The sequence below is a fragment of the Gymnodraco acuticeps genome, unplaced genomic scaffold (assembly GCF_902827175.1).
Source record: "Gymnodraco acuticeps unplaced genomic scaffold, fGymAcu1.1, whole genome shotgun sequence".
Taxonomy (NCBI): Eukaryota; Metazoa; Chordata; class Actinopteri; order Perciformes; family Bathydraconidae; genus Gymnodraco; species Gymnodraco acuticeps.
Window position 1 is genome coordinate 2,176,475 of NW_022989977.1, and position 22,822 is coordinate 2,199,296.

The 22,822-nt window shown below is 41.3% G+C and overlaps 1 protein-coding gene across 2 annotated transcripts in view; it reads left to right on the forward strand.

Annotated features, from left to right (window-relative positions):
- Positions 1–22,822, forward strand: part of LOC117543245 (raftlin-like) — a 100,937-nt gene that overhangs the window by 33,693 nt on the left and 44,422 nt on the right. For both annotated transcript variants that reach the window (XM_034211391.1, XM_034211392.1), the window contains exon 3: positions 12,371–12,548. In XM_034211391.1, coding sequence (XP_034067282.1) covers positions 12,371–12,548 — 178 coding nt within the window. The remainder of the gene's footprint in view (positions 1–12,370; positions 12,549–22,822) is intronic.

Sequence of the window (22,822 nt, forward strand, 5' to 3'; positions counted from 1 at the left end):
TCCAAATATTATTATTCTTCATTGGTAATTATCTTAATTACCTGCTCTCCTTCGCGTCGAAAGGAGCCAGTTGAGGTGGTTCGGGCACCTAGTAAGGATGCCACCTGGGCGCCTCCCTAGGGAGGTGTTCCAGGCACGTCCAGCTGGGAAGAGACCAAGGGGTAGACCTAGGACCAGGTGGAGGGATTATATCTCTTCGCTGGCCTGGGAGCACCTTGGGATCCCCCAGTCAGAGCTTGTTGATGTGGCCAGGGAAAAGAAAGTTTGGGGCTCTCTGCTGGAACTGCTACCCCCGCGACCCGACCACGGATAAGAGGGAGAAGATGGATGGATGCATGGACCTGCTCTCTGTGTCTATTGAATAACTTTTGGATTTTACCCAGATATGCGACACATAAAGTTAGGGGGACGCTTTTAATTCCCAGTGCTGAGTCAGTTAGATATATGTGGCCATGTGTTGAAGGTCAGCATTAGAGAAACTGAACGGGTGGTTATTATTTATTCTGCTCCTTAGATGAACTCTCTCATGCATGCATATTCAATTTTCATGTTTACATCTTGCAGATCCAGGGAAGGCTTGTTCCCACACACCCTCTCTCCTTCTCTCCCTAAACACACACAACCACACACACACACACAACCAATCTGTCTGTCCCTACTGTTTTCCCAAAGTGTATCTACTATGTAAATTGCCTTACTTTACTAATAATGAATTATTTTGAGTTTTCTTTTCTATTGGGGTATTACACAACTGTATTCTTATCCACATGTTTACAGTTTTGCAGCTAGATAATGAAATGGTTCAATCTGATCATCCGTTGTTAAGAAAACATTTTACTGCACAAGCTCCATCTATTCTGGAGCTTTTGATCTAATCATATGATATTCATCAAAAGTTTGGAGTTTGCTTAGTTTAATGAAATTGTAAATCTTCAAATGTTAATCTTTCCTCCCAGAGGACTTCTAGTCAATGTTGGCTTTAAAGCTTGGATTCCCTCTTGACCTTGAAGACATCCCCATTTTGACGAAGACCATGTTATTTGATCAAAAGCTTCACAAAAACTGTAAAAAGGACCTTGTGTTGAGATTGTTTTCTGTTTTTAAAGTCAAGAGTGAACATTAAACCTTAATCTAAATGTTGATCTGATAAATAAATTCACAAAGAAGCAAACAATGGATGTTTTTAAAGTGAAAAAGGCAGAACACTTTTACTCAATTACTATTCGAGAGTCAAGGGGACTAAAAAAGACATCACTCTTCAAAACAAAAGCTCTGTAGGAGCTGCATCTCAACAGCAATCAGCTTGTTATCTAAAGAAGGTTTTGTTGTTTACTTTGAATAGTTCTAACTGCCACTGGACCGGGCTCTGAATCTAAAAAGAAAGTCTTGATACTTATACAGCTTAAAAGTTATTCTGACCTGTCATTCAGCATGAACAGAGAGCAACTGATGTTTCCATTAGCCTGTAGACTAAGCCGTCACTCCCACATCATTCCATACCACACTTTTGTTTCCCCTTCTGTGTTTAATGGCAATGTCTGTTTGACGGCTCTGAACAATTTTCCATAAACCAATGTGTTGGTTGTCAGCCAGTCAGAAGCAACCTTTCTTTCTCATTGTTTGTCAAGAAGCATTTTGTTTCGAGTTTAGGGACCTTCTCTGTAGATATGAGAGAGCTAGCATTCTGTTCCAGGGTAAACAAAAAGACAGAGTGAAGTAATTGGCTGCCAGTTTGCCGTGTAAGGTTTCCCAGATTGCCTGTTTGATTGACCACTGACTCCTTCAAAGGCTTAAATATCAGCAGTATAAAACATCAACCCTGACACATGCATACAGCAGTTATATGGCAGCTCATTTGCTCTCATCCACGCAAACAAAGAGATTCTCGGTCGATAACACAATTTCAGGGCATGGTTAACATTCAAACAACAGTATGAGATTTAGAACAACCAAGCACTGGGCAACACTTTGCTCTGGGGATAGAATGATAAATAAAACGTGGTCTGATAAATAAATGTAGAGCCTGTGTATTTAAAGGCCTCTGGATGAGATTATTAGCTGCTCACACAGCGATTAAAGCCAATTTAAGAAGTCGCCAGCGGCTGTGTTCCCACTGCCTAATTGAAACCATTCCTTATTTACTCATTTCCACTAAGGGGATCAGAGACCAAGCAAAGACGGTTTCATTTTCCATTTAATATTTACCGCCTTGTGAACCATGTGCATGCAATAGGATCCCTCTGGGGTAAGGACAGGGTGTTCATGTCGCACCAAAATGAAGGGGGGAGGAAATAAAAAACAAATCGCAGATCACAGAGGGATTAATTCCATTTCTAAAGGCAGCCAGCAGTGGAGGAAGGGGGGAAGGAGGAGCAGAGAGGGGGTAGAGGAATATGTTTCAACCGTTTGCGATGGCGGCCTATTTCTTTGTGTTAATTCCTCCACGCTTTTTAACTTCTAAAGCTCCAGCATTGTGGCGCAGTAGGACAGAGTGTGATTGAGACATTTGGAGGAGTATTTTTAGCCAAAGCACTCACTTGTCCCGAGGGCACAGCATATGATTTTTTCCCTTCTCTTCTTCCTCTCTTTCGTGGTTTCACAATGAACCTCTGGATTTGTGCCCGGGAGGAAGAGTTGGGATCCGAACTGAATCAGCTCTCGAGCTACATCACAGGAGCTTCCTTCTGATTGGCCCTAGCAGGCTTTTTCCAGAAATCCCTTCCCCTCTATTTCAGTCCTGATGATGTGGTGAAGCACATTGAAAGCACAGCACATCATTGTGTTGTAAAGCCTGCAAGGGATGGCTGAACAATGTCACACATGTGAGCTTTAGTCGAATCCGTCTACCAGAGGAAGTGTGGCTTGTTGAGGTGTAAGGGAGTGACAGATTCAATGCAAATGGATTAAAGTAATCTCATTCGGAAAGAATGACAGTGGTAATCAATTATGGATATTGAAAAGACAGAAATCTGATTAAATATAAAACCTGATGTTTTCTTTTTTTTTACATCTCAAGGACATTTGAAGGAAAAGTCAGTACGCAATATACGCAGTACGCAATATACGTATTGAAGGTATATGTACCAACTGTGCTATTTGTGTAACAGCTCAGTATCTGATTTTAAAACTATGAACTCCACTTGGTTCAGTTTGAGCTATTTTATATACATGACCTTTTCCTCTTATTTCTATTTGTTCATTTAGTTGGGTCGTACAGCATCACATTCACATATTCAATGTTGTAGCTCCAGCTCAAATCTTCAACACTAGTACCGTATGATTCTGTGCCAATTTACATATGTTAATCCCACATGCATACAAGCTTTGGCTTTAACTTTAATCATGCCTCTGATATAAGCGTTCTACTCAATCTGAACACAGAAAAATCTGGATAAAACAGACTGGACTGAATTGGATTCGATGAAAATGCAATATTTTCTTGGATTCCAGCAGTCTTGAGGCTGATATCCTGCATATGATTATGCTTCCAATACAACAAATTCAAATGTATAATGTATGTTGTAACATCCGCAATCATACCAAGTACATGTGCAATAAAACTTATTTGATGGCTTCGTTGATACATAATATATATGCAACTATGAATGTAAAGACATGCAGAAAAATCAACAATGGAGAGTAGAAAAGCATGTGGAATTATACATTAGCAGCACTTTATGTGCCATTCAATAAATCACTCACTATTATATTTGAACATCAGATCCACACATTACTATTAGCAGTGACGTGCGGTGAGGTTCATGGCTGGTGAGGCACTGACTCTTTCAGAGTCAGATTTACAAATATTATATTCTGACCTTAATCGAAATATTCTGTTATTTTCAAAAGCTTTTTTGGTCTGATGTTTCGATTCATTTTAAACAGACCGTTCAACAAAAGGATACCCACAATCTAAATATTGGATTGTTCTTTCTTAGTAAGAACTCATTTTCATTACCAATGTGGTTTGATTGATTGATTGATTGAAAAGTTTATTAACAGCTTGTATATTGGGTACAGTACAGTACAGCTGGTCTTACCTTGACTTGAAGATGAAGTCCATGCTATCCTTCTGGACAACAATCTCTATTACTTTTTTGTAAAAGTCCTCCTTATCTTCCTCTAGTTTCAAAAGTCTAGTTTGTTGTTCGCGTCTATACCGTCGATACCGTCTCTGCGTAGAATAACAGTAGCAACAAGGACCTGTGGGCTCACGTGCGCCCCCTTCAGTGCGGCAGAGGTTATGGCTGCCTCCCCTGGTGCTTTTTTCATTGCCGTTGTACGGCGAGCCTAAATATCATATACGTGAAATAAGTTATTTAGAGACTATGGATGGCGAGGATAAATGTAATAAAGGGATCTACAAACATTACATTGGTGACATACAGTGAGATGGTGCAGGCATGCGCTTAGGGCCCGCTTTCCAGACAGTTTCTGTGGGGTGACGCATTCTGAGGTGAGGCAGAGCTCATCTGTGCCTCACCTTACCACACAGTAACTGGCTTGAGCGCGCTCACAAAATAAGTGCCCGCGCTAAATTAGTGCCCGCGCTAAATTAGTGCCCGCGCTCCAGCAAGTTACTGTGGGCTTACGTGAGGCAGAGCTCGTCCCTGCCTCACTTCTCATCGCTACCCGTAGTTGTAGCGGAGCTCGGCAGATTTGCTGATTTTGACTATAAAAAGCGATTGGAATCATACATAAATCACATTTACAACACAGATCAGTGGAGACATTTTATTATTACTATTTAGTTTTTCTTTAGTTGTTTTTCCGTTACATTGTAGTATGGCCAGTCTATGAGTATGACAGGTGAGGCTCTGCCTCCCCTGCCTCCCCTGACTGCACGTCGCTGACTATTAGGGATGCACGATATTGGTTTTTTGAAACCTATACCGATAACTTCCTGCTTCTCAAGACCGAGACCGATAACCGATAATAATATAATATATATATATATTAAATGTACCTGTAGTTTTTGCACACCTGGTGGTAAAAAAAAGACTAGTAGTGAGCAAATGACATGAGCATTATTACTATGAACAAAACAAAGCCAAGAACAGTTTTGACTCTTCAAAGTGACCATATTTATTTTCCCAAATAAAGTTCTTGCCTTTGTCAAAAGCCTCGTCGATAGGTAAAAGCCCCGGTGCCTTTGCAGCTGGCTTTGGATTCGCCGCTAGTTTAGCAGCGCATGCGTCTTCGTACGCTTTTAACACACCATCGTAGTGATGGCGATGTTTCAGGTGACTAATCAGGTTGGAAGTATTATAGCTCGTTGCCTTTTTCCCTCCTCGTGGAACTTCTGCATTGCATTTGTTAATACAAATAGCAAGTGAACTATCTAACTCTGAAACTTTGAAATAGTCCCATACTACCGACGACATGTTTGTTTACTGTCCAGGCTTCACGGCCGCACACCATTTACGTCACAGCCAGGCATGAGTTAGGGAGCGCTGGATTTGTGAAAAACTCTCCTCTTCCTAAACCACTAATACAACAGTACTGGCAAAACGGGAGGAGCCGAGTGAAAAACAAGCGCCCCTCATCCCAATCCATCCACACCGCAGTATTTTTTTCTTTTTTTTTACCAAAAATATATTGTATATTATCGGGGCTATTAATACTGTTATCGGGTTTATCGGGATGATGTCATAATTCCTAATATTCCCCATAATTCCTAATATTCCCGATAATTATCGGGCCGATAATTATCGTGCACCACTAATTACTATCAGTTACACAAGAGCTTGTTACGGCCCGTCCACACAGCGGCGTGCGTTGAAGCTTCCAACGCTTCTGCCCATTCACTTTGAATGGGGTGACGTCACTTTTAGCCGAACTGCATTTTGGGAAGCGACGTGGAGCGTTGCTGGCGTAGTTGGCGTCAAAAGTTGAGCAATGTTCAACTTTTGACGCCTCGACGGAGGCGTCAGCCAATGAAATCCTGTGTATGCAAATCTGCCAGTACAATCGCTAGCCAATCAAACCGCGTGTATGCTGGGAGAGACTACGCAGGTCATTTCCTCATATTCAAAAAAATGGAGGGAAAATTCATTATAGCGGTAGTGAATCACCCGGTGCTGTATGATCAGTCTGTTGATCTACCGGGATACAAACCGGAGGAGCGAGGCACGGAGGGAGGTGGCAGAGACAGTGGGTGAATCTGGTAGGTTTTCGCCTGTTTGGGGATTTTATATCCAGTTTACTTCGTTTTAACATTAACACTGCTGTGTGGACGCTCCGTTAGGCTTGTTTGAGACGCGTTGCGGCTCGGCTCGAAAGTAGACGAGAATAGCCGATCGCAGCCGGGGGAGGTCTCAAAAAGCTCGCCTGAAGTCGGACAGCTCGGAGTCCATAGGCTTGTTTGAGACACATTGCGGCTCGCCTCGAAAGTAGACGAGAGTAGCCGATCGCAGCCGGGGGAGGTGTCAAAAAGCTCGTCTTAAGTCGGACAGCTCGGAGTCGGAGTCGGCTTGACTGGCTGGGTTTGCAATGGCGGCAATTGCGTTGGCGTTTTTCGTTGCAGATGAAGTGGATGCAATAGAAATCCCACAATTATTATATCACTACAAATGAATGACTCAAGTGTCAGTTCATTTTGAAACAAATCAGTACAAGGGGGGTTGAATACATGTAAAAGACAGAACCACTTATTACTTTTCAAAACTACTTCCGTCAGTGGTCTTGACAAGTTTGCATTTATAAAGAATGCACAAATGTATATTCGTTAATGTCAGATATGTACTAAGTAAATGCATTTGTTCCTGCTCAAGATTAGATTCAACTTTATTGTTATTGCACATATTACAGGTACTGAGACAACGAAATGCAGTTTAGCTTCTAACCAGGTGCAACAAGCAGTAAAGTGAAAAGTTATGTACACAACCTACAGAATAAAAATGAATTGAATGATGAATAAACAGTGAGGGGTATGAATACACTAGATATCAGCCTGTGAGCAGCATGAACAGTGTGTATGAATATGCTAAGATATATAAAGTATGAAAACGGTAAGCAGTGCAAGTATAGTATAAAATATATAGATATTAATTTCATGATGATAAATATTGTGGAACAATGATGAAAAATGGGAATGGATGTGGCGACGTAAAACTGACACAAAACAACAACAAACTTTTGCCAGCCAATTGGAGAGTTTCATCAGCAGCACGTGGTAAAAACCACCAATGAGCGCTCAGCTCGAGATACCAGCGAGACGTTTCCCATCAAGCATTTCGCTTCCGCAGCCCGTGGAGAGCAACTGCGCCAACTCGCCTCGCCTCGCTCTCAAGGCTGCGGGCGTCTTTGTCCCGCGAAATTTCAAAGTCTCATGTGGGCGGGCCTCCAGAGCAAGTCGGACAAAATGACTAACCATCATGCAACGCACTAGCAAGACGTTGATCGCAACTGCGCAGGTCTGCGCAGGTCTTGCTTGTCTCAAACAAGCCTCATGCCTCTATGGTCCATGCTCGGAGTCGGCTTCGTCTTCTTCTTCTTCTCTCGGTTTTTTGGCGGATTGCAACGGATTAAACAACTTTAAGGTGCATACCGCCACCTCCGGAGTCGGCTTGACTCGGTTTGCATTTATAAAGAATGCACACATGTGTTTAATCGTTAATGTCAGATATGTACTAAGTAAATACATTTGTTCCTGCTCAAGATTAGATTCAACTTTATTGTTATTGCACATATTACAGGTACTGAGACAACGAAATGCAGTTTAGCTTCTAACCAGGTGCAACAAGCAGTAAAGTGAAAAGTAATGTACACAATAGACAGAATAAAATATAGAATGAATTGAATGATGAATAAACAGTGAGGGGTATGAATACACTAGATACACAGCAGCCTGAGAGCAGTATGAACAGTGTGTATGAATATGCTAAGATATATAAAGTATGAAAACGGTAAGCAGTGCAAGTATAGTAGTATATGGATATTAATTTAATGATGATAAATATTGTGGAACAATGATGAAAAATGTGAATGGAAGTGGCGACGTAAAACTGACACAAAACAACAACAACAACATTTTGCCCAGCCAATTGGAGAGTTTCATTACCAGCACGTGGAAAAAACCACCAATGAGCGCTCAGCTCGAGATACCAGCGAGTCGTTTCCCATCAAGCATTTCGCTTTCGCAGCCCGTGGAGAGGAACTGCGCCGCCTCGCCGCGCCTCTCCGCGCCTCGCTCTCAAGGCTGCGGGCGTCTTTGTTCCGCGAGATTTCAACGTCTCATGTAGGCGAGCCTCCAGAGCAAGTCGGACAAAATGACTAACCATCATGCAACGCACGAGCAAGACGTTGATCGAAATTGCGCAGGTCTGCGCAGGTCTCGCTTGTCTCAAACAAGCCTATTAGCTTTGTGTGCAGTGCCCAACGGTAATACATACCGCAGATGTTATGCAGAGCTGCTTTGCACACTTTAACACGACTTTGACGTCAAACAAGCAACAGCACTCCGAGTGTGTGAGAGCATGCTCATGGTGTCAGGAGTTTAACTGTGTGCGAATGACCTCAATTTAGCCTCTGATGCCCTCGTGTTTGCATCGTGGGAAAAATACACTGTGTGTATGGAATGAAAACCGTTTTAAAGTGCTCATAATTATGTTTTTTTCTACAGTACAATGACAGTCCCATATCCGAAAAGAGGATGGAAGTTAGAGTCATGAACTGCAGATGTTGGAGTCACAAGCAGAATAACTCAAAAACAGATATCATTCACATAATATACACTTAATCTAAGGTTTTGGATTTTAAATATTGAGTATTCTGTGTCCAAATACACAAAATCAATTGCATTCCAGCCTTGTCATGCACAATACTGCTATAATTAGAAATTATTTAGTGTCGCTGACTCTACCTGAGACCAAACACACAAAGAAGTGTCTGGCAACGTCTCGCCTACAGTATGTTCCACCCACACTGGCCTCCCTCTCTCTCTCTCGACATCCTTTCTCTGACCTCCAATTGAACTTGTGGACCCTGACTTTTCCCATGGATTTGAACGTTGAGTTCTGTATAGTCTCATTGACTCTAATTAGCCATAGCGGCATTTCCCACGTCTTGTGACAGCTCGTTCAGACGTTCAGACAACCAGACCTCCGCTCTCCCTGCCTCCCTCCTCTGCTGTCCTCTCCCTGGTCTCTCGTTTTGCATCCAGCTCTTTGTGTTGGCGCTCTCCCACGTGCCCCAGCTGTTTGGCCTGTATTAAATGTTGCCGCGTACAGCGCTCTGCTGGGATCCAGCCGTCATGCATCCGGGGCCATGCACCATCTCTCAGTTTTTTCTCTCTGTTTGGACCTCTCTGTTGTTCCTTCCACCATATTTCCTATCCATCCTCCTCTCCTTCCTGCTATCAAGCTCTCCATTTACTAATCTAATTGCTCCTACTCCTGAACCTGAACCACTCTTCCCTCCCGAACTCATTACCATACATCCTGATTGGCCGATGTTGCCTGACAGGAGCTGCGTGTGGCTTTTTGTAACACAGCTGCTTGCTTCATGAAAGGCAGTCACCAGCGGCTGTCTGCTGCAGGTTGTCATCCCTCAGGGAGGTGGCAGGGAGAAAATAGCGCTGAGAAAGAGCTTTGCGCAGCACTATGTCCAAAACTTTATTTTTTTAAACAGCTGGCCACTGACTGATAGCACTGTATTAATGTCACGTCCCTGTCTGCTGTTATTGGACAGTTACGTTGAGCTGATAGGGAATCAAAGCAAGTGTCAGAAGAGCTGCCGTGATACAGAGCTGAAGCAATCAGCTCTGATTGGATTTTGAGCCACTCTTATTGACTCCCAGATTGAGGGGATGGAGCGAAAACGTGGTACTAATTGCCAAAACAAATTGCGAATGAATCAGATTTGGCATCTGAATTGCAAATCTTCACGTGGCCTTTGTATTGTTTTTATTTTTCGTGAAGCCGTTTTCCTTCTTTCGTTTTCTGTTTTAGTGCAGTTTGAGAACATGTCTAGCTGTAAGAGAACCTTTCTACAAAAGCAAAGAAATCCAACATTAATTAAACGGAAGAAATCAAAAAGAGGCTAACTGCTGTGAAAAAGGACTACAATTTACATAATTGCATAGAGTGGCAGAAATAGTCCAGATACTAAGAAATGCAGGGGAAAATGTTTCCTTTCATTGGTTTATCTTAGACTTACCTGCATTTATTCAATGCCATTCATATTTCTTGCATAGCTGTATGAAGACTGGAACAACTATAGGTGCTAAATCGTTCTCAATAAAATTAAAATAAATGTCACATGCCAGGTGCAACAGGGAAGGAATACAGGGCAGGACAGAATTAAAGGCATCTGGTTGACAGGTGGGGTTTGACAAGGTCTGGAAAGGTCTATGTTGAGGCAGGGGGTAGAGGGAGGTTGTGAGGATAAAGGGGAAGAAAAGCTGACAGTGCAAGGGACATTACACTGACAATAGAAATGACATTCATTTTAAAACTCACTTTGCCAGTTACCAGTGATTTGTACTGCTTCTTATCACAAATGATTGGCATAAAAAACTGGTATTAGCATGTATAAAATTGAGCATTTCCACCATAATCAGAAGGCAAAATCTCAACTTTCTTCAAATGCACTTACAACACAGCACTCAGCAGCAAAGATGTTTCCATTGAAATTGTATTGTCTACTTCATATAGTAAACAAATCTCTTCACTCAGGTGTTTTTCCACTGGCCCTGAAAACTGCAGTCATTAAACCACTCTTATAAAAGCATAATCTAGACGCTTCAGTAATGAACAATTACAGGCCCATATCAAACCTCCCATTTCTAGGTAAAATCATTGAAAAAGTAGTTTTTCAACAGTTGAGTAATTTATTTCATTTAAATAACTGTTTTGATGTGTTCCAGTCAGGCTTTCGTCCAAACCACAGCACTGAGACTGCTCTTGTAAAGGTATTCAATGACATCCACTTAAACACAGACAGTGGCAGAACTTCAGTGTTAGTATTATTAGATCTCAGTGCTGCGTTTGACACTGTTGACCACAACATATTACTAGACCAACTGGAAAACTGGGTGGGACTTTCATCAACAGTTCTAAATTGGTTTGAATCCTACTTAAAGGACATGAACAACTTTGTTTCTATAGGTAAATACACATCTGAGTTGACAAATATGACATGTGGGGTTCCTCAAGGCTCCATCTTGGGGCCTCTTCTCTTTAACATCTACATGCTACCACTGGCTCAGATAATGAAAAACAACAAAATAAGTTACCATAGCTATGTGGATGACACACACATTTACATAACCATTTCACCAGGAGACTATTCTCCAGTTAAAACACTGAGTAAGTGCATTGAACAAATCAATGACTGGATGTGTCAGAACTTTCTCCAATTAAACAAAGACAAAACTGAGGTAATGTTTTTTGGAGCCAAGGCAGAACGTATAAAAGTTAGCGCAGAGCTTCAGCCGGCAATGTTCAAAACAACAGATAAAGCCAGAAATCTAGGTGTAGTCATGGACTCTGACCTGAGTTTCAACAGTCACATTAAAACAATTACTAAATCAGCCTACGATCACCTAAAGAATACATCTAGGATTAAAAGACTAATGTCACAGCAGGATTTGGAAAAGCTTGTCCATGCTTTTATCTTCAGTAGACTCGACTACTGCAATGGTGTCTTCACAGGTCTCACTAAAAAACTATTAGAAAGCTGCAGCTGATTCAGAACACCGCTGCTCGAGTCCTCACTAACACTAAGAAAGTGGATCACATCACACTGTTCTGAAGTCTTTACACTGTCTGGCTTCCTGTGTGTCAAAGAATAGATTTCCAAATACTGCTGCTGGTTTATAAAGCACTGAATGGTTTAGGCCCAAATTACATTTCTGACCTCCTGCTAAATTATGAACCATCCAGATCTCTCAGGTCTTCAGGGACTGGTCAGCTTTCTGTCCCCAGAGTCAGAACTAAACATGGTAAAGCAGCGTTCAGTTATTATGCTCCAAATATCTGGAACAAACTCCCAGAAACCTGCCGGTCCGTTGCAACTCTGACTACTTTTAAATCCAGGCTGAAGACTCTTCTTTTGGTCTCTGCTTTTAATTGAAACTGAGCCGTTGTGTTCATCAGTAAAGTGTAACTTCTGTGTGAACTATTCATATCTTAAACTGCACTGTAACTTTTTATTCATGTGATTTGTATTCATGTACTTTTTATTCATGTATTTTTTCTTTTAATGTTTCTTTTATTATTTTTTATTTTTAATGACTGTTTTTAAATGCCTTTGTCTGAATGTCTTTCATTTTTGTAAAGCACCTTGAATTGCCTTGTGTTGAAAGGTGCTATATAAATAAACTTGCCTTGCCTTGTCTAACGTATTCGTTGCCCTTTGTTTCCTTCAGGTGGGACGTCCACGCTGCGCCTCTCATCGGTGCGCGAGCTGCCGGGTCAGCTGCAGGAGCTTTACCAGCAGGGCTTTGTTCTTGCGTCCGTTCACCCGTTCATCCACCCCTGTGGTCCGGAGTCGAACAGCCCACAGCACCAGCTCTACAGGGCCATACTGATCCGACTCAACGACGGGTAAGAGCCACATGAGAGCAATTTTGAGTATAAATGTGTAATTATCTGACATGGGAATAAGGGTCAAAGGGTCAAAACATTAGGTTCCCCCCAGCCTTAGCTAATGGAAACTCAAAAATCCACTTACAGTTTCTGCAGACAATTTAGCCGTTAAAGGTTTGAAATAATGAGTAATGCATAGCATTATAAGAAAAGCATTTCCGTTACATTGCCAGCTCAAAGAAGATTGAAGCCACATAAAGCAGTCTAATACTAGTACTTACGGCTAATTATTGTTGTCCTTTACAGAAATATACAGAAAAATACTCTTGTATTTTATAGAAGGAGAAGATAAATGTACTCTTCCACAAGTTCACAAGTTAAAATAAAGGTGTATTTTAACAGTATTAAGCCTCACTATCATCAGTGGGATGAAAGGTTGACAATTTAAGTTAGAGGGCCCTGACTAAAAGAGATGTGTTTTACTAAACAAAGACTGTGGCGTCAGACTTCTTAGCTACTCCTCTTTTATCACAAAATAATGCAGCCATTATGGTCACTTAAGAAAAAATGTTAAGATCGCTAATGCACCTTAATTGGTGTAATTAGCTACCTTGATGGGAATCAGATTTAGCTTTGTTCTCAAGTGATGAATGGTACAAAATTGGTAGGTGGTAAACGACATACAGTGTAAGGGTTTATATTGTTATACATTTACGGCTCCTGTTTTATGTCTTAGAATATCTTTAGTTGTGGGGGGGATACATTCAAGCAGAACGATTTCCACGATGGCAACCACCTAAAAGGAAGAGTGTAGTAGCATTTATTATCAGCTGTACAACCTTTCTGTGTTGCTTCAGTATCGACACCAGAGCATCACAACATCTGGCTCAGCGAATGTCCTGTGGGCCGCTGCATTTGGACTTGAGTCAGCAATAATCTCAATCTTCCATCTTCAGTTATTTTAGTGCTCCAGCCAAAACCGGCTGCGTGGCCCAAAGTCACCGCCGCCCCCTACATCTGCCCTCCAGCCCTGTTTACGAGACCCTCTGTCCTGGGAAATATGGGGGTGGGCACACGTTTTGTCCAGGCATGACGCCAGGGAGCAGCTCCAAGGGTGGTTGAAGGGCATGTACAGTAGGAGGAGTGATGGACGATGGAAGTTGCTTTTGTCAGGCCAAAATCCTTAAAAAAATAAATACCAATCTCTGTAGGTAAGCAGAAAAACTGCTGTAGCTTTTGGGAAAATCCATCCTTTGTTCTAAATGGGTCCAAAAGTCCCAGGGGTCATGAAACCTGAACATCTTATTCACGCCCAGTTGAAGTAAAAACATGACAATCAAAAAGGTTGAAGCTAAGGGGAGAATATCTTGAAATATTTTCCCTGGCAGGAGTGACATGCAGACAGGAGTCCCAGGAGCTGCTGTGTCTGGTCTGAAGTCCAGAGAACACCCAGACCTGTTTACCAAAACACTGCAGGGCATAGATGTGTCTGAATGTGTCTGAATGTGTCTGAGGGTGTGTGTCCGCTGTGTGTGTGAGTGTTTTAAGAGCTACAAATACTAACTCTGTTTGGGCTTACATTGGTCTTTGTGCATATAGTGTGTAGCTTTATTGTTCGGGACAAATCTTCTCACTCTCTGCTGTTCTTGAGCAGAATCCACCACAGATTCCTCACAGCTTAAAACACATTTCTGGAAGCTGACAAACCATTTTAGTAATTTCTTGACTGCTGAGCTTAAACACAACACCGCTGGTACTAATCTACATTGACATTTTAGTCATTTAGCTAACGCTTTCCCCCACAGCGACAACACAATAACTGCAGAAAACCAATACTCGATATTACATGCAACCAAGAGTAAGGAGTGTAATAATCAGAGCCGCTGTGCCCTGACAGTTCTGCTGCAACCGCATACTGATCAGTCAAGAGAAACAAAACCGGGACTAAAACTAAAGCACAGATTCTAAAAGGATAAGTCCTTGTCGCAAAGGTTTGTCTCTTTCTGTCTCTCTCCAGCTGTACAATGTAATAAACGGGGGAAATGTACATATACTGTATATATATATATTATATATATATATATATATAAAAACTAAAGAGACTTACTGTGCAAGGCCTTTGTTGTTGCTGTCTTCAGAAACAATAATGTATATAGAGGATCAAGAATAATATTGAGAAAGGAGAAGGAGGATGACTAATGGGAATACAGTGAAAAGATACATTTAAGATTAATTTAAAATAAAATAAGAGGTAATTTGTAGCTATGCCACAGAAAATGTAAGGACTCACGATAGAAGTAAACTATCATCTACAGTAAACCATCAAGATGACAAAAGAAAAGTAAAAATAATGCAATCAAAAAACTAAAATTTGAAGCCAAACCATTAATTGGTTTGTGCAAATGTATGCTGATGATAATTGAAATGTTTAAGTGCGATGAGATGCTCCAGAAATGTTGTCCTGAGGAAAAACTGCTTTGAGGTTGGTGCCAGCTGTTTAACATGCCTCTCTCTCTCCCCGCACCCCTCCTTGTGTTTGTTGGAGATATCAGGACTTGTTTTCCTCCCTTCTGATGAAACCATTCACTGATTTTTCCTGTCATACAGTATATGAAACATCATCCACTGTGTGAGATAATTCATCACAGCTAACATGACAATTTAATTTAAGTTTCGCAAACCTTCAGTTTTTATCATTTGTACTGTTATGTTGTGCGGTGGTGCAAGAGGTTATGATAAGCCTTGCTTACTGACAATCACCTGACCAGAAGGAAATGACAGGAAATATTTTTTTTAATCTATTGCTTTACAGTCCTACTCCTCACATCTATAGATCCTCTTATCTGAGTCCTCTTTGTTTATCAGGATTGCGTTTATTTAAACAATAAATGTTTCACTAAAAAGCTAAATGTTATGAGGCCGTCAGTAACATTTCCATTATGAGATAATGGTAGAACAACTTCTGTCAGTTCCTTCCTAAACAGAAAAATGCTTTACTTTTCTGATCAGTCACTTCTTTGGTTAAGGTAGGGTTAAGTTAAGGCAAATGAAATGATTGGTTAAGGTTAAAGCCCCTGTCACACTGTCCCAAAATTGACACCAGATGGCAGAGGTGTGGACTCGAGTCACATGACTTGGACTCGAGTCAGACTCGAGTCACACATTTTATGACTTGAGACTCGACTTGACAACATCACAAAAGACTTGCGACTCGACTTGGACTTGAACACCAATGACTCGGGACTTGACTTGGACTTGAGCCTTCTGACTTGAGGTGACTTGCTACTTTAATTCAGAGGTCTCCAACACGCCGATCGCGAGCTGCCGCTAGAAGAGCAGACTCCCGTCGGGGAAAGCAGAATCTTCAGCCGCTCCTACTCTTGCTGAGAATCCTTGCAGGCAGGGGCGGGTCTTTATTTAGCTGGGCCACCATGCGGCCAATCATATGCGAGGACACACTAGGATCATACCATTATGTGAAAGAAGGGTGGGGGCACAGCATGTGCAGAGCGACGGGGAGACGGGGAGCCGGATTTAAATGCAAGCGCGTCGGAAAAAGTCAAGAAATGAGCGAAAACCGAAAAAAGAAGCAGCATCCGGCTGCTTTTCAATGATACTGGAGAAAGCAAAGCTGAGTGCAGGATTTGTAAAATGAAAATAACCTTCAGAGCAGGGTAAACACTCAGGATTTATTGTCAGAGGTGGGAGAAGTTCAGACAATTAAAAAAAGTTACAATCAGGGTTCCCGCGGGGTCTTAACAAGTCTTAAAAAGTCTTACATTTGATAATCAGAATTTAAGGCCTTAAAAAGGTCTTAAATATGATTCAGAAGGTCTTAAAAATTATCGGATTTGAAAGGTACTTCTATGTTGCGATAGCGTCTAAATGTGTTTTGGGGGAAATGTCCGGGCTGCAAAGTAACCAGTACGGTAATAGCCTTTCAGTTCCCCCCAACAATTTGTATTGAATTAAATCAACATGGAACCAGTAATCACTAACTTTGTTTCCCCCGGCCCCTTATTGGAGAACACCCAGCTAGTAACCTAGCAACCAAGCTTAAGCTCATGTAGCCTATCTTCGAATCTACTTACAAATAAATATGGGGAAGTGTAAGTTCAACCGTATTTGGTTGGAAAACATCTAATTTAGTGCTTGGTTGAAACCAGTGGAGGGAACGTGTTTGAAGCCCGCTGCACCTTTTGCAAAAGAAATTAGTGTTTGTTTTGCTAGTGGAGCGTTAGCTAGTGCAGCGTTAGCTAGTGCAGCAGCAGCTAATGCAGCGTTAGCTAGTGCAGCAGCAGCTAATGCAGCGTTAGCTAGTGCAGCGTTAGCTAATGCAGCAGCTCCCGCAACAACACCGGGGGACCTCCGGGCTAAGTTAGGGTCTACGTCAACCCTAAAAGCGGAGGTGCTGTAGACGCTAAATACCGTAGCTAAACACCAATCATACAACAGCAACGATGAAATAGTGTAGCCAAGGCAGCAGAGCTCTGAATATAGCTCTTGTCACTCTCTCTCAGACACACACACACACACACACACACACACACACACACACACACACACACACACACACACACACACACACACACACACACACACACACACACACACACACACACACACACTAGGGCTGCTCGATTATGGCAATAATCAAGATTATGTTGGTCAATAATTAATATCACGATTATTAAATACGATTATTCATTGACTTTGAAAACATCAATTTATTGAACTTTAAAACAGATAATAATTTGAACAGTATCTTTTTAACTGTTGATTACCCTGAACGTATAATTCAACTGAAAAACCAATACAAAAATTAATTAAATAAATGATACATTACTAAAAAATTAATTAGATCAAATATGTTGTAGTGCACTGTCACAACCTAGCAAAGCAAAATAATCGTTTTTTACGATTATGTTGTTTTCGTAATTGTGGCAGGCCAAAATCGTAATTGCGATTACAATATGATTAATTGCACAGCCCTCACACACACACACACACACACACACACAAGCACACACAGACGCACACACATACACACACTTTTTGTCTAACACGCTAACACAGTTCTGTACTGTTACGCTGTTGTGTTCAGTCACTGTTCTTATGTTGAACATGAATACATTTACTTTGTAAGTGATTATGGGACGTATTTCTTCTTTATTTACATTTTCCTTCATACTTTATTGCCGTGAAATAGGTCTTAAATTCTATTCAAAGTGGTCTTAAAAAAGTGTTAAAAAGTCTTAAATTTGAGTTGGCGAAACCTGCAGGAACCCTGTACAATAAAAAGTCCTGCATTCAAAATGTTACAAGTAAAAGTACAAAAGTATTAGCATCAAAATATACTTAAAGTACCACCTGCAGAGGGATCTAGATTCAGGTGTTCTTTTCCCCATAGAGACCGCCTCGCTGCACATTATCCCTTGCATAAAGATAGATTGTGGGTCCCTTATAACATGTTGTACACAGTAGAAATAAACATTCTGGTCACCTCAACATCAGGGATCTTATCCATTAAACTCCTTCTGAATCAAACCGTCACGGTAGCCTTACCTTACTGATCCCTCTTAAATTAGAAAAACACACGTTACTTTACCAGCAGAGAGAAAATGGATTATTAAATTATTAATGTGACTAATAAAGAGCTGTTTGATTATTAAGTATTATTCTGTTGATCGATGTCATTACATTTGGTGAAAAACACATAATGACTTGTTTATGACTCGTTTTGTCAAAGTTTAGGACTTGACTTGACTTGAACGGGCCCATCCTGACTTGAGACTTGACTTGGACTTGCAAAACAATGACTTGAGACTTGACTCGGACTTGAGCGCAAAGACTTGAGACTTGACTCGGACTTGCAAAACAATGACTTGGTCCCACCTCTGCCAGATGGACACGATAAAGGAAATGTTCAAATTCGGCTCTGATCGTAACAACATTGGGCCACTCGTGAGGGCATCTTAAGCCATCGTATGACCGCCGGTGGAGTTTCTCAGGCTCCAGCAGCAACTTCGTGAACGGTGGCAAAATCTTTGGCATGCTAAAAAATTGCCAAAGGACCTTGCGAAGGTTCATTTTCATGTTGAATTTGTGTGTCCTTTTTGCCCTTCGTAAGGCACTCATGAAGGCATCTTGTCAAATCGTGTCATCTTCGTGTGATCATCGGTGCCATCGGGCATTTTTCGCCTCACAAAGACAAAACGAAGGAAACAAGAAGCTGCCCGATTGTCTTAGGAAGGCGACACGACTACGTGAAGCCCTCGCAATGCCGTCGTGTATAGCCATCGTATTATAGTACGATGACATCAAGATTGCATTTATTGCACAACAAAATGATGTAAACATATTATGTAAATAACCTAATTTGTGTTCTGTGAAACTGAAAAGGATATTACATTGTTTTTGTTACTTTCGTTGCAGTTGTATGTCTTGAATGTAATTTAGGTTTTATTTAGATGCTTTTATTTTGAAGGTGAGTTTACGCTGTTGACAGGAAGTTGTTGTCTCTATGGAAACAACATGACGGAGATAAGTAATATCTTCTAATCTACATATAAAGACGGAGAAAGTAAAGAATAAAGTGTATGTTTAAATGTTAGCACCCCCCGAGGAGGCACAAGCTCTTACGTTGAGTCTGGATACATTCTAAATCATCAGTAAAGTCTACGACCATATTTTCATGTGTGGTTCGGGTGCCATCGTGTGGCCTTCTATAAGCATCGTACTTGCTTCGGCTGTTGACCAATCTTCGGGGCCATCTTCGTGCGAAATTCCCAATTCCATATTCGTGTGGCCATCTGGTTTCGGGACAGTGTGACAGGGGCTTAATGGAATGATTTTAATCATGGGTAAAACCAAGTAGATGGAAGGAGATGATACAATTGTTAATGATAAAATTCACCCAGAATTGGAAACTGCTAAATATTTTTATCAGCTCAGCATTAGTGGTGCATGCAAATGTGTTTTTAAAGACAGTTATCTGATAACTTTTACTAAAACACTCTCCCGGGAGCTGTGGTTGACTTATTATCAAAGAACCAGATGTTTTTAACTCAGTTGTTCATTAATGTGTGTGAGTGTATCCATGACTTTGAACAGCCAGTAAGATACCAATGCCAGTTCAGAAAATGAACGTGACTTGCTGCCGGACATAACTCCTATTACGTTGCACCATTCTTTTTTTTTAAATGCCCATAAATACAGGCAACTTTAAGTCATGTACTGTGGGCTGAAAACATGGCAACCAGCCACGTTTAGAAGGTCATTTAGTTAAAATGCATGGCATCTTATCTGCCCTCCCTTCCTGCAGATTGTGGCCATTAGTAATCACCTCCCATGCTGTTGTGCAAAACTCCTCAGCTTCCCTTTCTGCATGCCCAGACATTCAGTCCAGCAGCACCTCTCTGCTGCAAATCTGCACAACGGATATATTGATTCAGTATGAAAAGGTGACAGCTGAATGGACTGCATCTCTCTTTAAAAAAGGGAATGCCTGCTTGACTCTGGAGAAAAAGACACCATGAGGGGAAAGAAAGGAAGAATGGAAATGCACAGCTGGAGTGTAAAAGCAGTAAAAAGAGAAAGACAGAAAAAGACTGAATGGGATAAAAAAGGAGAGAGGGATATTGAGTGAAAAGGGCAGAGTAGTCTACCATCCTTTGATGGCCCTGGCCGAAAGCAGGGCCTGGACTTTATCTCCAGCGTCTGTCACCGTGGAGACAGCTGCTCACATCAGCACCAGCCCAGGGGAATCCAAATCTCCACCAGGTGAAAATGAAGGAAGAGAAAATAGAGAAACCAAAAAAGCAGAGCATCTCTTCTCCAGTTCCCTTCACTGTCAGACCCAGACAATCAAAAGAAGACAGGGAGGATGTTGGTGGGAATACAGTGAATGGGATTGAAAGCATGACAGCAAGCAGCCATTCATCCGTCGCTCCAAAGAGAACAGCTTTTGAAAAACAAAGCAAAAGTCAAGGTAGAGGAGCTGAGTGGTGAACAGCAGCTGTATATATGACTTCTTTATAAAGCATGCAGAGTATGCCTGAGGATATAATCACAGTCATGTGTCTGCAGTATTAGCCTCAGTGTGAAAAGCTCAGCCAACAAGACTCCGTACATGGAAGAGGTGACACTGCAATAATCCACAGCCAGGAAGTACACAGAGGTTGTGTACATACAGCGGTGTGTCATCTGTAAATGTCTGCTTAAGTGGGTTATAACTTTAGAAAACGTGAAGGCAATTTGTCACCAGCAGAAACCACATCCCTGTTACAACCTGCCGCGGGAAACAGGAAGAAAAAAACCTGCAATGCAGACAGGATGGATTGGACCGTTTGGAAATGTAAAATGTCAACTGTCAAATTTCCCGGTGTTCAATTTGATTGCAATGAAATAGGGTTACAGTTCAGCAGACAATGTCTGATGGGATATATTCATCATTATTGGGTAATTGCAAGAAGCTACCATGTGCTCAGGCAGAGAAAGAGGGATTGAAAGAGGGAGAGGGGTTGAGAGGGAGGAGAAGGGGTGGAGAGTGTGAGAGGGAGATGGAGGTAGAGGAAAATAAAGAGGTACGGCCTAAAAACCATTAGAGGATTTGCTCCGGTGCAACTATTCACAAACGTGTGAAAATGTGACATTCTGAGAGGTATGCTCCATTATTGAAGCTCCGCAGCGACACAGTGCTAAACATGGGTTCAGTTGCTCCCTGACTGTGTCGTCATAGCAATGGAGGTGGGTTATTCAACTGTGCTCAACGGGAGTGATTCCACATTTTCAGAGACTACGATGTGGAAATGGTTTTATTTAGCCTTGACTTTCTTTCTGTAGCATGAGAAAAGCTTTTATTGTATACAGGGCCATTCAAATCCTCTCAAGCTATTTCCTAAAAGAGACTGCATTAAAGTAATACCTTAAAATATTTTACTTAATTACTTACTTTGCTGCTCTCTTAGCAAGAATCCTTTTTAAACAATTTGTAACCCTGATTCGATTTTTTGTTTCAACAAGATCTTTGCTGTGAAATAATAGTCCTGTGCTCAAGAAGGGATGCCGTTATGATTTAAGCTGCAGTTTGTATAAGAGTAAAATCAAAGGAGACTCGGAACTTGCAATTCCAATGTAATTATTAAAGCCTCAAAATGCAGAACATTTGGTGTTAATTGGTGATGTGGATCTATGGATGGCGATTGGTCGGTCCACTACTCTGGTCCATACGGTCATATCTGAAAGACTTCTGAATGGATGACCATTCCATTTCATCAATTGCCATCGGATGCAGTGACTTCATTTTATTGAAATATCATGACAACCATTGCAACAATTGCTGCAACATTGCTGCATATATCCAAGGTAAACAGCCCGGTTGACTCTATAGCCACCAGCCAGTCAAAGTTTTTACTCATTCAGTTAACTATCTCAACATCTACTCAAAGTATTGGCGCAGTATTATAAACAGCTTTCCATTATCTCCAGGTGATGTATCCAAATGACTTTGGGGATCCCCTGATTTTCATTGTGCATCATCAGCTGGCCAAAATGTACTTTGTCATGTATTTTGGTTTATGATCAACTACCATAAACAGTCCAATTAATAACACTTCCATCAGCCTCACTTTACTGGGTGTTTGAAGGGAAAATGTAACATACTAAACCAAAACTAGTGAACGGGATTAGTATTACAAATGTATTTGAATTAATTGGCTCTTAGCTCACTATGCTAAGTACTGCCTTTATGTGTTGCTTGTGCGGCTGTAGACCCCGAAATGGATAATGTTTTTTCTTTTAAATCTCCAGTAGGGTCCTTATTGTTCTGGTTAAAGTCTCAGTATCCTCCCTAAAGTTGGTATACGTTTTAGTGGCTATGCCTGAGCAGACAAATTAAAAGAGCTAACACTTACAGAACCACCAATGAAATAAAACGCAAATTACCACAAATGGTGACCATCTATAATTAAAAAGTAGTGTGAATTGTTCCTCAGTGTGCTACTTTGGGAGGTATAACTGTTAAACAAACAAAGACTAAACCTATTGTCGACATTTTCTACCATTTGACTTCCACTGGAAAACAACTAAATGTCAACACAATCCCTTTTCATACCCCAGTGAACACTGCATAATTGGAAACCGCACATACAAATGTTGTAGCGACTCCACTGCTAAAACATCTCACAAAAGAAGCCATTAACAGGTAATTCACAATTAGTTACCATGTGAACGTTCAGCTCCAGTGGGAGAGATTAGTCCAAGAAAAAGATGTTCCACGGCGAAACAAAGCA